Below are 22,070 nucleotides of genomic sequence, written 5' to 3' on the forward strand. Positions count from 1 at the left end.
TGAACGTGTGATAGTTTTTCTGTTTGATTGATAAGGGGTCACTCTGAATGAACGGGCCCGTTTGACTGACGTGAAGTTCTCAATGAGCTCCTGCAAAGAAAAGGAACTTCAGTGACTGCGGGGAACAGAGGGGGAGCATCTGAATGTGATGAGATGGAGAGAGTGAGAGAGTGTGTGTGTATGTGTGAGAGAGAAATGCAGAGTAATGCAAGAGAATGAGTGGGATGGATGGCTATATTGAATGTCTCTGCGTTATAAATAACGCTTCTTCACAATTGTACTCGTCTCCACAGACAGATTTTACGGCACTCTCGGCGTCATACCCTGCTGAGACCCCCGCAAGCTGCTCCTTTCATTCTGCAGAGACTCTACTGTCCACAAGCATACAATAAATACCTCTGTGCTGTGCAGCTTTTGGGTAACTTAAAAGTTAGGGTTGAAGAGGATTCATGTTTAAATAGCTAGACAAACACGGTTGTGGCAAAAGAACGCAAAATGCATGCGCAACTCTGAAGTGTTCCCCAACTTGTTCCCGAAAGTTTCCCAACTCGTCTCACTACATTTTGGATATCCCCCTTATCTGACCCTTCCATTTCAGGTCGTGTAGTAGCCTCTATTAACGATAATTTGGATAAGGAAGGCATCCAAATTGTCTAAGTTTGGAGGGCTTGAATGGTCGAAAACCACTGATCCAAACCAATGCATTAAAGAAACTGAAATGTTATTGAAATTAAATCATTTTAAGAAAACGTCAGTGTTATCTTCCAGATTGCTCTCAGCATCACAGTTTATGTCTGAGGGTGTTATCAGTGTCACATCCCCTTGAACTCCCGAGGTCATGGCACAAGAAAGTTTCGAGATTTGGACCAATCAGAAGGCTTTCCCAGATCTTTGGACCCTCCCTCCTCGACCAATCACAGTCCTCGATGGGTAGAAGGAGCCAACAACTCAACAACTGATAAAATGTTTCGCCACTGATCACCGTTTCAATTCACAACAACAAGTGTGTCAACAACAACGGAACTGAAGCTCTGAGAATCTTATCTTCCAAACCGCTTTGAGAAAACCTGGATATCCGTGATTAACTTCAGAGGATTGGCAGCGACGTTTTGACTTTTGAAGTTGACTTTTCGTTTTCAACTGAAGACTAGCTATACTTTAACAGTCCACTGACACTTGACGATAAGTGCTTCTCCTTTGGATAAATCCCCTTCTTCTATCAAGTGCTCGTGAACCCGTTTCTTTTCGTGCAGAGGAGATATGACCGCATTAGCGGGGGGCATTTCCAGGATGATGCGCCCCACGCCACCCCAAAACTACCCGAGAGGAGGCTATTCCTTGGAGGGTAAGGTGTTAGCTTCTCAGCCTTGGCTTAGATCTGCATTCACAAAGTTGATTCTTCATAAAACAGATTTGATCTGATGCACTTCAATATTCTGATTGGAGAAAGAAAAGGGACATTATGGGCCTTAATATTGGAAATTACAGTGTAAAAATGTCAACACACTAACATTAAAAACTCGGGTTTAATTCTTTTGTGCTGCCAATGTTACAAAATTGCAGTTTTTCAACCACGTTCAAGCTGCAACAAAACAAAGAACAAACAAGCGAACATTTTATACAGTGATATAAATTTTAGTAGAGTAATGTAATGCAATTTATTAATAGCCTACTTAGCTAACATGTTCTATAAAAACTTTGGGTTACACTTTATTTTAAGGTGTCTTTGTTACACTGTAATACATTTAAGTACTGAGTAATATTAAGTAACATGTAGGCTACTTACTTTAGGGTTTAAGGTTAGTTGCTTGTAAATATGCATAATTTATAGTTATTACTATAGTAATTACATGTTACATATGTAACAATGACACTTTAAAATGAGTGTTTCCAAACTTTGTTTTAGCCTATATAAAATATTGTATATATAAAAGATATAAACTTTACAGCTTTTAGCTACTTTTTAAAAACTTTAAATGTTATGGCAACAAGTAACATTTGCAAATTATTGTTATTAATTGGCTTTTTTTTTTTTTGTTCAAAAGGCCAACAATTTTTTTTGTTAATAGTAGGCTATTTATAAATAATTATCATTTGTTATTAATATACGCAATTAGTTTTATTGTTGTTGTGTATTTGTTTGTTGGCTAATCATAGGAAAGATCATACTTATATTTGGACTTTTAGCACAAGGAAATGGTTGAATACAGTGTCAGTCACTGACTTTTCCTCCTCTTGCTGCAGTCTCCACGCCGTTAGGTCAGGGCCGCGTGAACCAGCTCGGTGGAGTCTTCATAAACGGACGGCCTCTGCCCAATCACATCCGCCACAAGATAGTAGAGATGGCCCATCACGGGATACGACCGTGCGTCATCTCCCGACAGCTGCGCGTCTCGCACGGATGCGTGTCCAAAATTTTATGCAGGTACCAGGAGACCGGATCCATTCGGCCCGGTGCTATTGGTGGCAGTAAACCCAAGGTAGGACATATGTATAGGGCTGAATGGATTATTGACTATATTATACACTTTACATCAGTTTTACATTTAACTGTGCACGGAGTTTTGCAAATAAAGAGTTTTGATTGACTTCAGAACTACCAAATATTTAGTTTTTTTTATGGTTGTGCCCATCGTTTTTTTTAGTATACACAATAAAGGCTAAAATATTTAATAGTTCTCACCTATAAGTTCAGCAAAAAATAAGTCATTTTGTATGGTTCTAATTAGCCAAAAATGCTCTTTATATAAGTTAATTTGTCTGTGAGTCTTTTGAAGCACCAACGCATAGATTATTTATTAAATAATTAGAGAATAAAAAGGCAGGCTATGCCATGGCATGAGTCTGTCAAACTATTTTTTTTAAGTGCAATGCGAATTTACTGTAAATTGTTTTACAAAAGACAATATATTTTTCCCTCGTTTAATGACTGCCAAACAATGAAATAAACATTCTGTTATGAACTTCAAAAAACTAAATAGCCTACAAACCGATTATTTTATCCATACATTCTTGTTCTAATTGTTGCTGGATATTTTAAAAGTGTTTTAGCAAACTATATAGGCTAAGGATATACAAATTAAATAAATGATCGTGTTACCTTTGTAATAAAAGCAGAGCACAACTCCCGATGTGGAAAAGAAAATCGAAGAATACAAGCGAGAGAATCCAGGGATGTTCAGCTGGGAGATTCGGGATAAACTTCTGAAAGATGGAATCTGCGACCGAAATAACGTCCCCTCAGGTACTGAACTTTATCTGGCAATCTCTGCAGTGTAGTTCATGTTTTTAAGATATTGTTTTACCACACCTGTTGCTTAAAAAAAATATAATAATAAAAACACAGATGGCTTGTGACTTTAAAACAGCCCTATAATCTTATATAGCCTATTAAGATTTAAATGCCTCGTGTTAAGGATTTAGATTTACCCATTTACCTTTAGCCTACCAGCGCATTTTCAGACATTTATACATTCAACAAGTGCAATTGTGTGATGTCATTTCATGACGCTTTCCATGCCTCTCCGCAGTGAGCTCCATCAGCCGCATGCTGCGCTGTAAATTTGGTGGAAACGGAGATGAAGATGAGGATGATGATGAAGTGGAAAAAAGGGAGATCGAGGAAAACGAAAGACGAGCCAAACACAGCATCGACGGGATTCTCGGCGACAGATGTAAGTTCTGACGAGTTTTTTTTTTCCTTGCGGATTTGAGATGAGCACGATGCATTTACTAGTTTTAGAACATCTTCTTCTTCTTAAAACCAACAATAATAATAATAACAACACAATCATGCATATTATTATTATTATTAGATGCTAATATAGGCCTGCTTATGTTCGTTTAAGACAGTATTTTATTTTATTTTCTGAAAAAGCTGAGGGGTTTGGAAGTGCGTGAATGTCATAAGCACATTACGGATATTTTTTTATTGATTTATTTTTTTATTTATGTTTTAGTTTGAATCTTTTGCAACCAAATGCTCAATAGATTGTTTTGAAAAATGGCCATTCCCTTCATTGGGCCTATATATATTTTTTGTCTTTCCTTAAACTCATTGAGACTGAATTGTGGAGCATCGGAGATTAACCTCCTAAAACGAGACGTTCCTGGAGTGAAACTGGCCGAATCAGTAAATCAAACATTTGTCCAAGAATAGCGTTCACTAAAAGACGCTCCTGCGGTGCACAATCGGACACTTGAGGATGAACTTGGGAAACAAAAGCGAAAGAGTCCATGAGACTCACGCTTCAGTTTCCCCAGGACAAAGCTCGGCCTAGCAGTAGCTTGGTCCTGACAAAAGACTCCAAGCTTTTCAAAATTTGGAAAGAAAGGAAGAAAAAACGGTCCAACAAAAGGTGGAGAGAGGACATTATGGACGGGCAATGAGAGATGAATTATTCACGAATGACCGTAGCCCCGACTCAGAAGTGTTTTAGACTTCGAGGCCTGAATAATGTGTCCATTTCTAGCTAGATCATGTCACCCTAAAAACGACGTCAACAACATTCGGAGGTTAGGCCTATGCTTAATTTTTAGGATGTTTTAATATTTACCTACATTTAAGCATACAATTAACACTTGTTGATCAGAATGTAGGCTATGAATTTTAAGATCGAGGGCATTTTACAAATAGGCCTACGTTTCACATTTAAATATTTGGATTCAAATAGAATTCCTTGTTCGATTGTTTAAAGTAAAAGCGCTTAATGGGCCTACTACTTTTATTTATTTATTTTTTTACATAATACAGCCAATTTTTTATAGCCTATGGAACAAATAATAGCCTAGCCTAAGGAGTTTGATCTGACCCCCATAGTTCCCAAAGGATGTCAAAACAAATATAGGTTGATGTCTGAAATTGATTCTTTTTGCATATGCTGTTTAACAATCGTTTCAGTAACCATAAAAGCAAGATTACGAGTCCACATGAGAAGGTAACGTTAGGCATATTCATATCAGTTCGCCGCTCTTACGCTTTCCTGTATCAAACGGTATATATCGACAAATCAGAAGTAGCCTACTCTCAGATCATTTGTTAAAAATGCACACATCACATGTAGGCCTATCATAAAAATTTTTTTTTGCTTAAAATGTTGATCGTTTAAAATGCTTTACTGATAGTTGACTGCTAACATTAGCTGTTGGGAGACACGATAACGCCGCGAAAATCGCTGAAAAGTTCACATAGATATAGTAATTCGTTAGATAGGCCCAATTAGCGAATTTAAACTGCATTTTTTCATGGAAACTTAATTAGCAACTCAAACATTATCATAAAAACGTTTTTGTGATTCAAATTTTGCTTGCTTAAAATGCTTTACTCCTAGGCCTAGTTGACCGTTAGCACCACTAACAGTGCTGGTGTTGCAGACACAACAACGCTGCGAAAATCGCTGAAAAATTCGCACAGGTAGTAATTCATTAAATCGGCTTAATTAGCCAATCAAACTGCATTTTTTCAAATGGAAATTTAATTAGTGACACTCAAATGTCAAAACAACGTGTCACAATATCACAAAAATCTTTAACATTCACACAGGCGATAGCCTCGAGGCAAAACCCATTTCCCCAGTTGAAGAAGAAATTGTATGTATTAATTTGGAAATTGATACAGGCAGCGCGTTTTTCTAACCCCCACAGGCCTGAAATTCTTGCGCAGTGGAGTTTGTTCTAGATGTCAAGTGGAGAGAGAAACTGAGCTCTGTGCGCGCTATAGCCGGATTCACCCCGCGTCATGGGCCGCGCTACAATTGGCGCACATTATACTCAGTCATTGCAATGAAAACCTTTTCTAGTAGATTAAATCGAGCCCTTTATTCCTCCCCACTTTCATCTCAGGACAAAAACCCGCCCCCTTCCTCTCCGCCCGGGGCGCGCATTCATTCCTCACTGGCCTTTTCCTTCTCTCTTTTCCAGCACCGCCATCACGAATACAGATCAGTTGGTAATTAGTTTAACAAACGACTGTCGATATGTTGTTGTTGTTTGGAGATGGATGATTGATATGAACTTTTGAAACGCACAACTCTGCACTGTAAAAACCTTGCTGAGTTAAGAAAAACTAGTGAAGTAAACTCAAAGTTGTTTGAGTCATTAGTTCCTCTCCATATTGTTATTGTATTGTATTGTAGCTAGACTGACTTTAGATTGTGCGTTGGCTCAGTTGATATAGGCTAACTACATCTTATTTGCTTTTTTAAAGGTTGAAATGTGTATATAATATTGTTCATTTGTCCTGCTTTATTGTTTCAATGACTTAATCCAGTTAAACAAACTTCTGCAAAAAAAAAGTGTTATCAGGTGTATGGAGTGTTTTTTTAATCACAGATTTGAGCAATGTTGCTGATTTGATAAGGGTTTGTTGCCAGCTCCCAACATGCATTTTTAAGCATGGTTGTTTGTGATTGTCACAGTTTTGCTATTTGCAGACACTTAATCCAACCTTTACTTGGCAGAAATCATTGTGATAAGTCAAAACATCTTGTTAGACCTTTTTTTTTAACAATGTAGCAGAGCTATTTTTCACGAAACTCTTTAGGGATAAAGCATTAGAAGCTTTTTGTGTTGTATTTGCATGCATTTAAACCTGGACTTGCAACACAGTTAGTTAGATGTCTATATCTGCATTGAAAAAAAGAAAGAAAGAAAGAACAAAACAGTGAATGAAAGAAAGGAAGCGCAAGGGGAAAGGAGAAAGGAAAACAGCCTTTTCAAAGCCCCGTTAATGTTTTTGTTTTCCTAGAAGGATCAATCACCTCTGGCTTTTATTCACATGTAGATGTGTCTACATCATAAAACTCAATGAGTCCTGATCTCCATTGACACACTGTAAACTTCTCCTCTCTCCATTCACTCTCGTCCGTTTGTTTGCAGTGGGCTGATTCTGCGCTGGCTGTATTTCACTCTCTCCTCCCTGCTTGTGGGAGTTGTTGTTTTTTCCTATTCGGTACTCAGTTAAAATCTCAAAAGGGTGTTTTCAGAATCAAGAGGGTGTTCTCTAGCCAAATATTGATTAAGTACGTGTTTGCTGAGTCTATAGTTGTCGGGTAAGAGGGGTGTGTTGGATCTGGGCCCCTGCTCCTTCAAAACCTATTGTTGGGCCCCTTAAAGGCTTGAGATCAAAGCAAAGACCCCTTCAGATTTATTTGTCTGGGAAAAGGCAGAGTTGAGGACCATTGCTTACTAATACATGGATTGAGCATACACTTTAAAAGATGTTTCTCAAAAGTTGTTTGACCAGGAGGCTCAGAGCAAACATTTAGATTTTTGTGATTTTTAAATTATTTTAAAAATGTTTACGCTTTTTTTTAAATGTTGAAATAAGTCTCTTATGCTCAGCATGTCTTCTTTTATTTGATCCAAAAAAATCTGTAAAAACAGAAATATTATTACAATTTTAAATAACTGTTTTCTATTTAATTATATTTAAAAATGTAATTTATTCCTGTGACGCAAAGCTGAATTTTCAGCATCTTTACTCCAGTCTTAAGTCACATGATCAGTTAGAAATCATTCTATTTATTAAAAAATATATATATAAAATCATGTTTTTCGTAAGTTGGAATCCCCCCCCCTAAAATGATTGGATCAGTCTGGGCTCCTCTTGTTTAGGTTAAAAATATTATAATGACTTCAGTTAACAAAACGAAAGCTAAGACGTTCCAAAGACAGTTTTTAAGAACGTCAAGGGCCGGTTCTAGTGCCTGGCGTCATAAGTGAATCGATAAAACTTCTCCCACAATGCTGTGTTTGCCTGAGCACATCCCCTCCTTTTTCCTATACCATTAACTTTGGGAAAACTGACAATCCTCGAGCCTCATTTAGCTAATTAAAAGTAACTAAAGTCATCAAAGAGCCACGGCCCCTCTCTCACAGATTCTCATTCACGGCAGGCGAAAAAGAAAACTCAGAAATACAAACAGTCAAAGGGATCAAGTTTTTTTGAAAGGGAGTCCCGTGGAGGCCAATTGAATGAGCTTAGTGCTTTCAGACGTGCCATGGTGAACGCAGTCAACATGTAATAATTAGTTTCATTGAGCTGCATTCCAACAATCTGCTGCTTTTCTCCTGGGCTCATTGTCTCCCAGCAGGCCAATAGCCAGGAGGACAGAGAGAATCAAGCAATGACAACACATGAAAGATTCAGCTGCCTTTGTCCCAGAAAGCAAGGAGGACTTTGTTTGTGTAAATAAAATAGGGCTTTTGCCTGCTTTGCTGACTGGATACTTGCTCAATAGAAAAGGGGGGGAGATTGAGGAGAGAGAGCAAAAAGATGCACGGCAAAAACAGACAGCTGTGTCACACAATAACAAACAGATATTTTTGGGACGATTTCTTTTTTTCGCAACCACAATTGTTCTCGGAGCTGTAAAGCCAGATGTATTTGCCCAATACTGGACCACAGATGGGCAACTATAGCCATATCTGGCTCGTCGGGGTCTAATTTTATACATTCTTTTGAGATCTGCCTCTTCGATCAATAAACAAGGGTTCTTCTCTCTCTGCTGGAATGTTCCTCAGTCATGATTCCGGGGCCCTGCGGGAATGGAGATGAGCAATCATCTGCCTTTTATTCAGCAGCTCCTTGAAACCTAACAAGCTTCGCCCTTCTCCCTCCTCGAGTTTATCGAGGTTACGGATCGCACAAAGTTATCCGAACATCAATCGAGGTTTTTAGGCGGCAATAAAGATTAAACGTCTTTTGACCGAGAGACAATGTGTAGAGTCGTTGTTGTCCCATTCGCACGTTTGCGTGGCGTTCTCAGAAACGACCTAGACCGTGCATCATTTCCACATGATGTCATTCCATTTGATTTCAAAGTGGCACGCAAAGGAAGAAAACATGCATGCACGCGGTCGCACCAAGCTTATCTCCAAGTGAATGCCGCCTGTATGCTTCATTAGGTCCGCTTTAGACGCTGGCACCAGCATTGTGATCCTCAAATATTAATTCAAAGAACAATTAATGAATGCGAAGCATCTTTGAAGTGGGGGTGCGGGGTCAAACCCGGACCAGCCCCTAGCGACTGATGGACTCCTCTTCCACTCCTCTCTTCTCAAAGACGGTTTGAAGTGTCCAAAAGAAAAAGCGAGCAATAGAAGGTCAATGAGAATAGGGGCTCCTCGCCGAATAGAGCGCTCTGTTTTCTTGCAAGTGTTTGTGTGAGTGAAACTCTGGCAAAGGAGCGATGAAAAGGAGGAGAAAGGAGAGGTCGAGGGTTTCAGGGGCCTTGCCATAAAGCCTCACAATGAGGCAGTTAATTGAGAAGAGCTAGACGCCGTTGTCAATCACTTAACTTGAGGAAATTCACTACTTAACTGCCAAACGATGCTGGTGAGAGAGGGAGAGACACTGAGAGAGAGGGAATCTGTAAGAAATGACGGCAGAATCATGTTAAGGTGACTAAAAGCTCGAGTTTTCTCGTTGTTCTGGAAGGTTTAGTGGCTGCGTGAAGCTCCAGCCTTATGACTTCCAGCTTACAGTGGACCATTGTTAGCTCACTTTCTTTACTCTATGTAACTTAGACGAGCAGAAATCATCGTTTCCAACTCAAACGTGCAATTTCTGATTTGTTTCAGACAGAATTCATTTGGTTTTGGAGAATTTACAGAAGACTGTCAATTGGAACTTCGAACATGTTCCAACTGTTGTCTTCGCCTGTTTACATCATTTTAAAAAGTGAGTTTAATGGGTAAAATTTGCAGGGGAAACGCTGTCATTTTACAATACCATGTATGAAATATGCTTTGTTAAGTGTTTCTTATGCATTACACGCTTTGTTGTGTAGGTTTTTGAACTTCATGTTTCATAATTGCATCATAGCCTTTGAACTTTAACAATTACGATTCTTCAACGCTGTAAAAAAGTATTGTTGCAGTTATTTCAGAACTTAAAGTTTGTTGTGATAACTTAAATATCAACCTTACTTTAAACCTAACTAAAGATAACTAAACTTAATATTTTAAGTCAAGTACAAACACATACTTTTTTTTTTTAAGTTGAAACAACACATTATTTATTACTCTAATTTTTTCTTTTGAAGTTGTGATAAATAATCACAGCAATACTTTTTTTTACAGTGAGTTTTTTCAAAGTGCCTTAGGTTCAACAAATACCCGTATTCATATAAAGAATTAGGTTAAGTTCACTCACTTTTGTTGGTTTAAAAAACTTGATGTCGCATATATTAAATCGATTTAATATTTTATATAGGTTCCTATTGGCATTAGACTGTAAAACCCTTTTTGGTTCTTTTTTAAAAATGTGGTGCACATTAGCTGTTGTTTTAAGAAACACAAGACGTTTTACCTACTTAGTGTGGTTACCAAGTTCCTGCTGAATCCAAACGTTTGTGTGTATTTGAATCAGGGCCGCAGGGCATTGCATAGGACTTCCAGTCTCTTTTTTGTACCCCAGAGAGGGTGAGATGTGGCTGGGCAGGGTCAAGGGGGAGTCCTGGGTCAGTGGCTGTGCAAACTCCCTCTCTGTTGGAAGTGCGGGTTAAGATAATGTGTTTGTTCAGTGTGACAGGTAACAGACACTCTATGATGGCCAATAAATGCTTTGAAACTAAACAACACAAAGAACTGATTTACATTAAATGGTTGCATTATACTGTGTTTTGAATGTGCTATTTTGCATAGTTTTCCACAGAAAATTAGAATATATAATTCAGAAACAATTTTAAAAATCAAATTCTTAATCACTATATTTGTATTTTTTTTTCTTTGAGCAAAAAACATCTAAATATCCCTAAAGCAAGAGAAATGTTGCATAATATATCAGATTTTCAGTGCATTCTTGTTAAATAAAATTGCATTTAGTCTTTTTAAATATTTTTTAAATATAATTTATATAATTATTTTTAAATATTATATTAAAGATAAACTAAATATTTGTAATTGAATATTTAAGCATAAACGATTCAATTAATTCTACAGTTTATTTCAAAAGTTTTTAATGCGGTGCAATAAGTTTTAGGTCTTTTGTAGAAGTAGAAGTGAGTATCAAAGATGATGTGTTTTGTATGTTGAGAGGTGAAGTCTACATTTTGCTCAACATGTGGATTGTATCTGTAGTGATTTTTTGCGTCATTTTGTCATCTTAGCATTTGACCCACCTGTCCCAGTAATGGCTTACTCAATATGTGCATGTTTGGTACAAAAGCATGCATAAATATAACGTGATGTCAATGTAACGAGCGCGTATATTTAGGAGCATGTGGTGTGTGTTCCTGCGGTGCAGTCGCTGCGTGGGTGCTGCGTTTTGGCTTTGTCCCGTTGTTGGGAGCGATTCCATGCTGCAACAGGCACCTCTGTCCTGTTCTGACATCATAATGAGCAAAGCATGCTGGGAACCCATAATGCCTCAGCATCCCACCTTTATGTTCCTTGTGTCCGTCTCTAAAATTGGACCTTAACGTATTTCTTTTTAATTCACAGAAACGATTTAAAAACTCACTGGCTTTTTTAAAACCATGATTCACTTTGTGTGATTATATATTTTATGAATTTATTTGTTACATTAGCATTCAAAGGTTTTGGGTCAGTAAGGTTTTTTTTTTAAAACAAAATGAATACTTTTATTCAGCAAGGATGCATTAGATTGAACAAAAAGAAAGTAATTTATAAATTTTTCTATTTCAAATTAATGCTGTTCTTTTGACATTTCTATTCATCAAAGAATCCTGATAGAAAAAAAATATTAGGGTTTTCACAAAGAACTTAAGATAGTGTCTTTCTTGACCAGAAAATCAGCATATTAGAATGATTTCTGAAGGATCATCTGAAGACTGGAGTAATGATGCTGAATATTCAGCTTTGCATCACAGGAATAAATTACATTTTAAAAAAATATAATACAATAGAAAACTGTAATATTTTACGGTGAGCATATGAAACATATTTCAACATTTCAAAAATCTTACTACCCCCAAACTTTTGAACAGTAGTGTATATTGATATATTGACTTATTATATAATCATATAGGTAATAAATAAATATCATATGAGCAATTCCAGGCCATTTAATAACTTTTGGATCTTGCATCTTTTGCACCCATATAGTCAACAGGCAAACTCGACCCCTGATCGTGTTTTTAAGCACAGTTAGCAGTTAGTCATCCAGAAAGTAGGCCTATTTCAAGGATGATACTGTCCGAAAGTGTCCGGTCTTGTTTTAGTCCACCTGCAAGGTTAAAAATGATCTTTCAAGCGCGCTCTTCTCCTCTTTGTCTCTCTTCCTCCGTCTTCCTCTCTTTCTCTCTCGCTCGGTTTCTCTCGGGGCAGCTGCTGGGGTCGTGGCTCTTTAGCGAGTTGAGTGACTCCCTGCTCCTCCCTCTTAACAAAATGCCAACCCCAGATGGAGTCGTGATCGTTCCGTTAACCATTCTTCTCTCTACATCTGCTGGGATTCTATATACTCCTTAATTCACTCACCAGTGGCTGGCTGGGGTGCGGGCTGAAAGGGCCAGCACTCCTCCACGCTGCAAATAAATGCTTCATTTGTCTCCTCTCTCTTTTGTTTTGTTTGGGGAACACATGTCAGGAGCTCAATTACCCAACCATTTAACAGCCCCTGAGGAGGAGAAGACTCTCCCCTACCAGGAGCTATAAACTGCCCAGATGGTCGTCTGTGGACGCTGGTGCTCTCGCTCCAACATCCTTGTGTTTACTTTCACTTTATCTCTCTTTGTTTTTGCGGCTTTGTTTGCGCGTCAAAGTGCGTGTTGCGTTAGAGTTGCCAACCTGACTTTCCTGTAGGAAAATCACAAAGGAGATCTTTTCCAAATCTCAATATCTTCAGCAAATTGAGTCTGTTTCTTCTGAGGAAAAACACTTCATTAGTTTCACATGTTGCAGATAAGACCCCCTAAAATGCTTCAGACTGTGCTCAGATATGATGTCAGGTTAAAATAACTCAAATGTTTCTCCTCAAATTCTTCCAAGACTAAATTCTGATTGATTTTATTGCATGTCAATAATGAACACGGTTTTGTGTTTTAAGAAACATTGGGAGAAGCATCTGAGACAAAGTTGATCATTAAAGGATAGTTCACAATCCCTCCTCCCCCCCCCCAAAAAAGGTCAACATTTATTCACCCTGAAGTTGTTCCAAACCTGTATGAGTTTCTTTCTTCTGTTGAACACAAAAGACGATATTTTAAAGAGTTGACGGTAGCCATTGACTTCCATAGTATTTTTTTCCCCTACTATGGAAGTTAATGGGACCCATCAACTGTTTGATTACCAACATTCTTTAAAACATCTTCTTTTGTGTTCATCAGAAGAAAAAAACTCATACAGGTTTGGAACAACTTGAGGGTAAGTGATGATAAAACTTTAATTTTTGGGTGAACTATTGCTTTAAATAGAAATTGTCATCATTTACTCATCCTCATTTTGTTTGAACTTTCTCTCTTCTGTGGAACATAAAAGAAGATATTTTGAGAAGTAAGTTTGATGACATGCTGAGAACTCAAGTCTATTGAGCTATGAAATTAGCAACCTTTGAGCAATTGTAAAAAAAAATCCCGTTGTTTTTACGGAAAAAAACTGGCAGCTGTGGTTACCAGAACTTTACCGTCAAAAATACGGTATCAACGTTTTTGGTTTTACAGACTTAACGTAAAATTTACAGTATTAAACCGTAATTCATTATCTGATATAATGATAATTTACCAACCTATTGAAGCATTAATATCTGTTTTGTACCATTGTAATACACTGACAACCAACAATCATCACAGCAGTGATGAGAGTCACATGATAAATCAAAGCTCATCACAAGCAATTTTCCACAAGAAAGTTAATACTATTATATTGAAGCTGCACAGTGTTATTCGCACAAACATTAAACACCATCATGGTAAAACACATGACATTTTAAAAATTCAATAAACATTAATTTAACAACATTAAATGTAACATAAAACCCTAATGTACATAACTGATTAGAAAAGAACTAAGAAAACTAAGAAGAAACATAGTTATTTCAACAAAAATAAATCAAATGTGAAGTGTCATGCAGGGAATTGTGGGAATGTCAATTTACGGTTTTTCACTGTAAATTATACAATGAGTTGTTCTTTTCACTTTCAAAAACTGTAAATTGAACGGTATTTTACAGTAAAATGACATTAAATGTACCGTTAGATCTATCACAGTTATTTACCGTATATAGTAAGGAAACTTTCTGTTAACCAATTAACAGTTTTGCACTGTAGCATTCTTACAGTCTTTTACCGTTAAAATACCGTTACAGTGAATAGTTTCCCTGTGGGTTTTCAAATCCATCATTTTAAAGTCAGCAAACTCTCTTCGAGTTTTGCACAAAGCCGCGTTTGCTTTGCGTCATTTTGGCTTCTGTTTTGCAGTCTTCTCTTGTTTCTCTGTGATTATGCCTGGAATTCACCACATCCACTTTAACGTCCATCCAAATGCTACGGAGTTCATTCAGAGCACTCATTTCTCTCTCTCTCTCTCTCTCTCTCTCTCTCTCTCTCTCTCTCTCTCTCTCTCTCTCTCTCTCTCTCTCTCTCTCTCTCTCTCTCTCTCTCTCTCTCTCTCTCTCTCTCTCTCTCTCTCTCTCTCTCTCTCTCTCTCTCTCTCTCTCTCTCTCTCTCTCTCTCTCTCTCTCTTCCCGAGTGCACTGATAAATGCTGTGTGTAGCTGGCAGGCTGCAGGTTTGTGGTGTTTGTCCTGTGTGTGAGAGGAATATAAATCTGATGTGTGAGCGAGAGGCACCATGTCCTGGTATCGTGAATTAACACTCACTAAATAACAATAGACCTACTCCTTTGGTTAAAAGCTCCAAAACTTCCACACGTCCTCCAGCTAATGGGATATTTAAGCAATGACTACAGAATTACTATTATATGTAACTACTGTGAAGTTAAGCAGGTCACTTTACTACGTTTTTATCATTTAAGACATATTAAAGTGTCTAGAGGTGTAAAAATGTGCAATGCATTGATTACAGAATTTTATTTTGAATGTAATAAGCAAAATCATTTATTTGAATTAATACAATAAAACCCAATGTAACGTGTTCGTTTTCTATATAAAATATAATTTTAGTCCTATTTACAGTAAAATCCCTCCATATCCAGATCATGTCAACTCGTAGGTGTAGATTATCCTTCCAGTTACATTTTATTTTTGAAAATAAGTCAAAAGAATTCAAACCAAATCATGACAACAATTCCAGATTTTATGACACATGATTTAGTTTTTCAAAGCAAATGTTTACTCCCCTAGTGCTTATATATGTTGTTTCATTATTTCATGTGGTTGGATAATGTCTTTACTTTAACTTTACTTTACTTTTACTTTTAAGGGGTCCACAAGCTTACCTGTCTTGCCTCCCCTGTCTTTTTCTTTTTCTCCTTTTCTTGTTGCATCATGTCACTCATTGTAATGTAGCTAGACATTCAGTTGTCTGCTTTAATGGCATTTTTGCAGATGAAAGACAAAACCTCAGTCAAAAGTCAAAGAGATGCAGAGTAGATGAGCATGATAGATGGTCTGAGCTGTCGGTGGTGTACTGGGACAGGTATGCTGTGGGAAGTGGACACAGTGTGAGTTCCTGTCCTGCTGAAATTCTGAAGGACAGTGACTGAATCTGTCTGTGTTGCCATTTACCAGTATGAGATGTTTTCAAGTCAAAAATGTTCAGTGGCATTTTCAGCGGCTTAACAAGTGTTTTCACACAACTACAGACTAAGGGTGTGTTTACACGACAACAATGTTGTCAACAAGAAAAGTGTTTCCTTTGAGTTTTTCGCATAGAGACGACAACGTTGTCAAAAGGATCCCCGTTCACACGGATCCGCGAAACCGACTACAAACGCTGTATCATTCATGCCAGGCCAGTACGCGTCTATACAAGTAGACTGAACAGTACGCGCCTATACAACGTGCATGAAGTCACTGTTTTCACAAATTCACATTTTTGTAGTTTACATGGAGATGATAACGCTATCTTTTACAGTAACGCTTGAACTTTGAACCCCGTTTTCAAAAGTTTGTGTTTTTTCAGGCCACCAAAACACCGTTGTCTTGTAAATGAACAGCCAAAATGTATACAAAGTTTCCCTGTTTTAGTTGAAAATGGTCTGTAAACGGCCCCTAAGATGATTTGGTGACATACACTGCTCTCCATATGGGCAGCTTTTGGTTATTCTGTGAAAATTCGATGCATTTTTTCTTTGTAATTTTTTAAAAAGTGTTGATAATTTAAGGTTGTGAAAATCCTGTTTCTTTTTAAAGGGGAATTATGGGAGCAATTTCTGTCTGTATCGATCTGATTCTCAGAGTAAATCTGGGGTAGCACTTTATTTTACAGTGTCATTGTTACATATGTTACATGTAGTTACTATAGTAATAATTATAAATTGTGCACAATTACATGCAAAACCATAAACTAAATTAAAACCTAATCCTAACCCTATAGCAAGTATGTAGTTAATTAATATTACTCAGTGCTTAAATGTATAGTTACAGTGTAACAAAGACATCTTCAAATAAAGTGTAACCAAATCTGGTTTATGATGTTAAATGATTCTCTAATCCGATCTATGGCTGTATGGCTGCTTTTTCGGTGAAGTTTAAAATCCATGTTTTTTCCGAGAAGTGCCTGTTTAGCGTACGTCAATGCTGTAAATGGACATGATGAACGAGACCGGGGCTGACAATCATCTTAAACTAGAATCGCTATTCCCACACACCCTCTCTAGTCACCAAACTAGTCCCCCAGGTGCCATTGAGCGATCAGCCCCCTCTTCTTCATCTTCTTTTTTTCTCCTTAACCCTCTCCATATCGCTCTTTCCCCGTCACCCCCCCACCACCACCACCTCCACCTCCGTAACCCCCTGGCCGTGGAGGAGGAAGGGTTCGGGGGCGGCCCCCCGCTGTTCCCCTGCGGAGCCCCCATTGCCCTGCGTCCAGCCCTCATTGTGCCCACCTCCCCCCCCGCCCCCTGCCAGGCAGGTGACAGGGGCCTCAATGCTGCCCGGACCCAGCTCATGGAACCTACAGATGGAGCGTGGAAATCAGACTCCAAAGAGCTCAGTCACCATTCTCACTAAACAGGCCAACAAAAGACTGCCAAATAACTCCCCAAAAGAGATGGAGTGAGAGAGAGAGAGAGGGAGCGCGCAAGAGAGAAAGAGCCAAATGAAACAGTGTAATTTACAGATTACAGTCTGTAGCGTTTGACTTTTTTTTTTGCTGTAATGATAGAAACTCAAGAGAATTATGTTTTATTTTATTTATTTACTTTTTTTTGTTTATTTTTTATTTTATATTACTTTATTTATTTGCAGCGTTTGACTTTTTGCAGTAGTAATATTAGAAACTCAAGGGAATTATGGGAAGACCGACTTGCTTATTCACCTATTATTTCATTTTATTTATTTACTTTAACATTTTGTTTGCAGTGGCAATAATACAAATTCAAGAGAATTAAGGGATGTCTGAGTTTTATTTTAAAATTTTAATTTTTTTTGTTTCATTTTATTTAATTCTTTTTTTGTTTTTTTTTAGTACATGACTTTTTTTTGCAGCTGTAATGATAGAAACTTCCAATTAAATTGGAAGACAAAGAAAAAGAAACCGAAAACTTGCTTCTAGTGATTTGAAAGCTCTCTTGCTCTTTTTTTCTCCTCATGCCCGTGTAAACCTGATCTGATTTCTGGATGTTTGTTTTGGGAGAAAAACATGTTTTTATGTGCTTTTCTAATTTGCGAGTTAGTTCTCTGAGGGCATTCTGTATATGAAGGATATGATGGATACCATTTCCTCGAAAACTGTCGTCTGCTGAAAATAGTCCAGACTTTTGGGAAAAAAGAGACTTTTCTCTGTTAGAGGGTGGAAAAGTGGTAAAGGACAGCCATCCCTGTCTCTCTTTCCATTCCAATTCCTGCGAGATGCTGGAGAGATGCAGTAGCATTTCCTGTGTGGCTCCAGGGTGGAGACCGAAGGGTTTGCTTTGCGTGACTCTTCACTTTCAATTAAACCTCGAATTCTCTCGTCTCTTTCTTCCTCACTCCGAAGGAGAAATACACCTGTATATTTGTTGGGAAGTCCAGATATGTTTTTGTTTGTGAAACAGAGGCATTACCTGGTTTATTTATGGCATCTGCATTACTTTTTCCAACTAAAAACGTCAGAAAGATTTTACATCACAACTGTAAAATCGTAGTAGATGAGTTCACATAGATTACTAAAGGGAAATTCATGCCATTGGCACATTGCGGATCCTACTTTTTGCATATCCTTTACTTTTTTTGGTTATTACACTTAGTGAATGTGAGCTCAAGCTTAATGAAAAGTAAGTTTAATGGACGGTTTTAATCGCAGTTTTAATTTTAGGGTCTGCGGATGCGGTGTGGCTTGGCGAAGTCTGGGCGTCTTTTAACGTTTTGTGTTTTCTACCATATGGGGGTGAAAATCGAAGAGAGAGCGAACAAGAGAAAGGAGATGGCTAGTGTCAGACGAAGCAGATGTGGCGTTGGCGAGTTCTGGACGGGGGCTTTCGAGGCGTATTACTGGACAATAGCTGGCTGTCACGCTAGTTTGAGGAGCCTAATCATTTGATAGGGCCCCCCTCCTCTGGGTACAGATTCCCTGAGCTTTAGTCCACTCACACTAACATTCTCTTCTGCTGAATTAGCTACGAAAGAACCTCTCACCCGGTCCAACTTCACCCCAAATAATACCTGCATATGAGCGAGTGATGTGTGACGTGTGCATTGGGTGAGAGTAAATCTTACAGATACTGGCCTTCAATATTAAGCAGGTGGAAACAAAATAACTCACAACAATATTGCGGTCAATTTATCTAGCCGAATATAAAAGATTAACGTGATAAATCCATGTAAAGGTTTTTAAATATTAATTTTCAGATATTGGTTTGCAGGGGATTTATAGAATTGTCATGCTGTAACTTTTTTCCTTATGGTATCTTGTAAGTTTTTACATTTAAATTTGAATGTTTGTGTATTCAGGATGTAGAATTTGTTTCATTTAAATATTTTAGTTATCCCTTGTGCATCAAGACATGAACTACAACATAATTTCTAGAGTATTGCTGCTCAAAAACTATTTCTAGCGGACTTTAAATGATATTTAATTTTATTTAATTTGAATGTATATATTTACTTACTTTTTGTTTTATTTTATGTTATATATTTTCTAATGTCTCATTGAAATAGTCCAGATCTTTTTATTTTATTTATTTAATTTAATTTATAAAAAAAAAAAAAAATGTTTTGTTTTGTTTTGTTCCAAACCTGTGACTTTCTTTAGGCCGTGGAATAGAAATATTTTGGTCACTCTTTTCTATATCGTGAAACCCATTAAGGACTGCGGTATCATAAAAATGTATCATAAAAGAGTCTTTTGAACTATATTCCAACTCTTTTAAAGCCATGCAATAGCTTTGTACAAGGAACAGATCCAAATTCTAGTCAATAATATCTCATTTTAAAATTTGTGCTCTGCTGAAATAAATGAAAATCTCTCACAGCTGATAACAGAGTGCTGGTTTTATTCTTTATTTAATAAGAATCTCATTTGAATGTTTACTTTGTAGCAAGCCACTCAGATGAGGGCTCAGACGTGGACTCGGAACCGGGTTTGCCACTAAAGAGGAAACAGCGGCGCAGTCGGACCACGTTTACGGCCGAGCAACTGGAGGAGCTGGAGAGAGCTTTCGAACGCACCCATTACCCTGATATATACACCAGAGAAGAGCTCGCTCAGAGAGCCAAACTCACAGAGGCCCGAGTACAGGTACATTCATGCACAAACTTTTAATATCCAATTCTTTTTCTTCCTGTAGAAGTTTTGTTAATGATGTGACCATAACATATTTGGCTCTTTTTTGTGTGTGCCTGTGATCACTCTACACACACTTTCTCGTAAGTTGCATTGCCGCTAAAAAAACGTTAATGTGATTTACACTGGGAGACTAAATTTACCAGCATTTAGCCCTGCACCCCTGCCCCGAAGTCACATGACACACTCGCATAAACACAGGCTTCTTTGTGCCACGTCTGACCTCTTGTTTTTACCCTAGTATTCTGTCGCAGAAAACCCCCAAAACAGAATCTTTTAATAAACTCTATTATTAAGTCCTTCTAACCCAATTAAACTAGAACCCGTGACGTGATGTCATCGCTTTTTAATGAGCACAGATGTTTCGATCGAAATCAGACCAAACAAGCTTCGAGCTACTGAACACACAAAGAGTCCCTGTGTAAACTCAGATACATGACACACACAAACACATTCTTATAGGAATAACATGGTTGAATATCATATTCTTGAATAAAGGGGGGTGCTATAGGAAGTCCATGCTGAAATGTGTCATGTTTTAAATTTAGTACCAGTTTGAGTATAAAAACAATTTTTTTTTGTTTTCCCGCAGGTTTGGTTCAGTAATCGAAGAGCTCGCTGGAGGAAGCAGGCAGGAGCCAATCAGCTGATGGCGTTTAATCACCTGATACCTGGCGGTTTCCCACCCTCTGCGATGTCGAGTCTTCAGCCCTATCAGCTGGCGGACAGCCCTTACCCTCCCTCATCTATCTCACAAGGTGAGAACTGTAAAGCATAGTAATACACTACTGGTCAAAAGTTTGGTCCCAGTAAGAAAACAAAATGGTAACATTTTATTTTAGTGTCCTTGTTACATATGTTACATGTACTTACCATAGTAATAACTGTAAATGATGCATAATTACATGCAACTAACCCTCAACCAAATCCTAATCCTATAGTAATTACATGTAGTTGCTTAATATTACTCAGTACTTAAATATATAATTACACTGTAACAATGACACCTTAAAATAAAGTGTAACCAAAAAAAGAATTAAAAAATATATATATATAATAATTATATAATAACTTTTATTCAGCAAGGATGCATGAACTTGAACAAAAGTGACAGTAAAGACATTTACAATGTTACAAAACATTTCTATTTCAAATAAACGATGAAAAAAGAATCCTGATGCATCAAAAAATGCATCATGGTGTACACAAAAATATTAAAAATAATAGGAAATGTTACCTGAGCACCAAATCAGCATATTATAATGATTTCTGAAAGATCATGTGACACTGAAGACTGGAGTAATGATGCTGAAAATTCAGTTTTGCCATCACAGGAATAAAATATATTTTTTAAATATATTCAAATAGAATCCAGTCATTTTAAATGGTAACAATATTTCAAAAATATTTCTGTTTTATCTGTTTTAAATGCAGCCTTGGTCAGCAGAAGAGACTTACAGCAATCTTACAGACCCCAAACTTTTTTTGAACGGAAGTGTACTTTCTGTACAGTTTCTGAAACTATTTTTAGTCATTTAGTCCTTGGAAGCTCAAAGATATGAATTTGGATGGTATTTATATCAGCACAGCACCTTAATGTTTTTTAAAGAAGCTTTAAATAATAAAACGGTGTATAACTTTAACAAAGAGATTCCTCTTGATTTTTCATCAATATCTTCCCTTTTTCTTTTTCTCTTTCTCTTTCTCTTTCTCTTTCTCTTTCTCTTTCTCTTTCTCTTTCTCTTTCTCTTTCTCTTTCCCTCCCTCTCCCATCAGTGTCAGATCAGCCCAGCACTGTGCACAGGCCTCAGCCTCTTCCCCCCACCTCAGTGCATCAGTCTGGGCTTGGCAGCGGACCGGGGGCCCAGGAGGGGAGTTCGGCCTACTGCCTCTCCTCTGGACGTCATGGATTCTCTGGTTACTCGGATGGTTATGTGGCTGCGCCAGGCCATGCAAACCCAGTGAACCCCAACAGCCTCCCGTCACAGGTCAGTATCATCTCATGTGACATATACGGTTCTGGATATATAGTATTTATATGGCTGTATATATTGACCAGTTGCCAGAGGTTTCTACCACACAATCTGTGTTATGGTTGGGACGTTGTTGTTACTCAATTCTTTAGGCAATCATACAGGGTCATAAGGAACTCTTAAAGGTACAGTCACAAAATACGGCTGTTTAATTCAATGAGTCTTACTAGAAAGTGTTGTAGTCATTATCAAGG

The 22,070-nt window shown here is 37.7% G+C and overlaps 1 protein-coding gene across 2 annotated transcripts in view; it reads left to right on the forward strand.

Moving 5' to 3' along the window:
- The first annotated feature begins 919 nt into the window (after positions 1-919).
- pax3a (paired box 3a) overlaps positions 920-22,070 on the forward strand; it is a 31,825-nt gene continuing 10,674 nt past the window's right edge. The window contains exons 1-7 of one of the 2 annotated variants that reach the window (XM_056253521.1): positions 920-1,345; positions 2,245-2,480; positions 3,118-3,244; positions 3,531-3,674; positions 19,599-19,798; positions 20,436-20,601; positions 21,620-21,831. In XM_056253521.1, coding sequence (XP_056109496.1) covers positions 1,261-1,345; positions 2,245-2,480; positions 3,118-3,244; positions 3,531-3,674; positions 19,599-19,798; positions 20,436-20,601; positions 21,620-21,831 — 1,170 coding nt within the window. In that variant the 5' untranslated portion in view covers positions 920-1,260. Of the gene's footprint in view, positions 1,346-2,244; positions 2,481-3,114; positions 3,245-3,530; positions 3,675-19,598; positions 19,799-20,435; positions 20,602-21,619; positions 21,832-22,070 lie in introns of both variants that reach the window. The other variant, XM_056253520.1, reaches the window with a different exon arrangement.

This window comes from Rhinichthys klamathensis, unplaced genomic scaffold, assembly GCF_029890125.1.
Source record: "Rhinichthys klamathensis goyatoka isolate OS25496 unplaced genomic scaffold, OSU_Roscu_1.1 h1tg000105l_1, whole genome shotgun sequence".
NCBI lineage: Eukaryota > Metazoa > Chordata > Actinopteri > Cypriniformes > Leuciscidae > Rhinichthys > Rhinichthys klamathensis.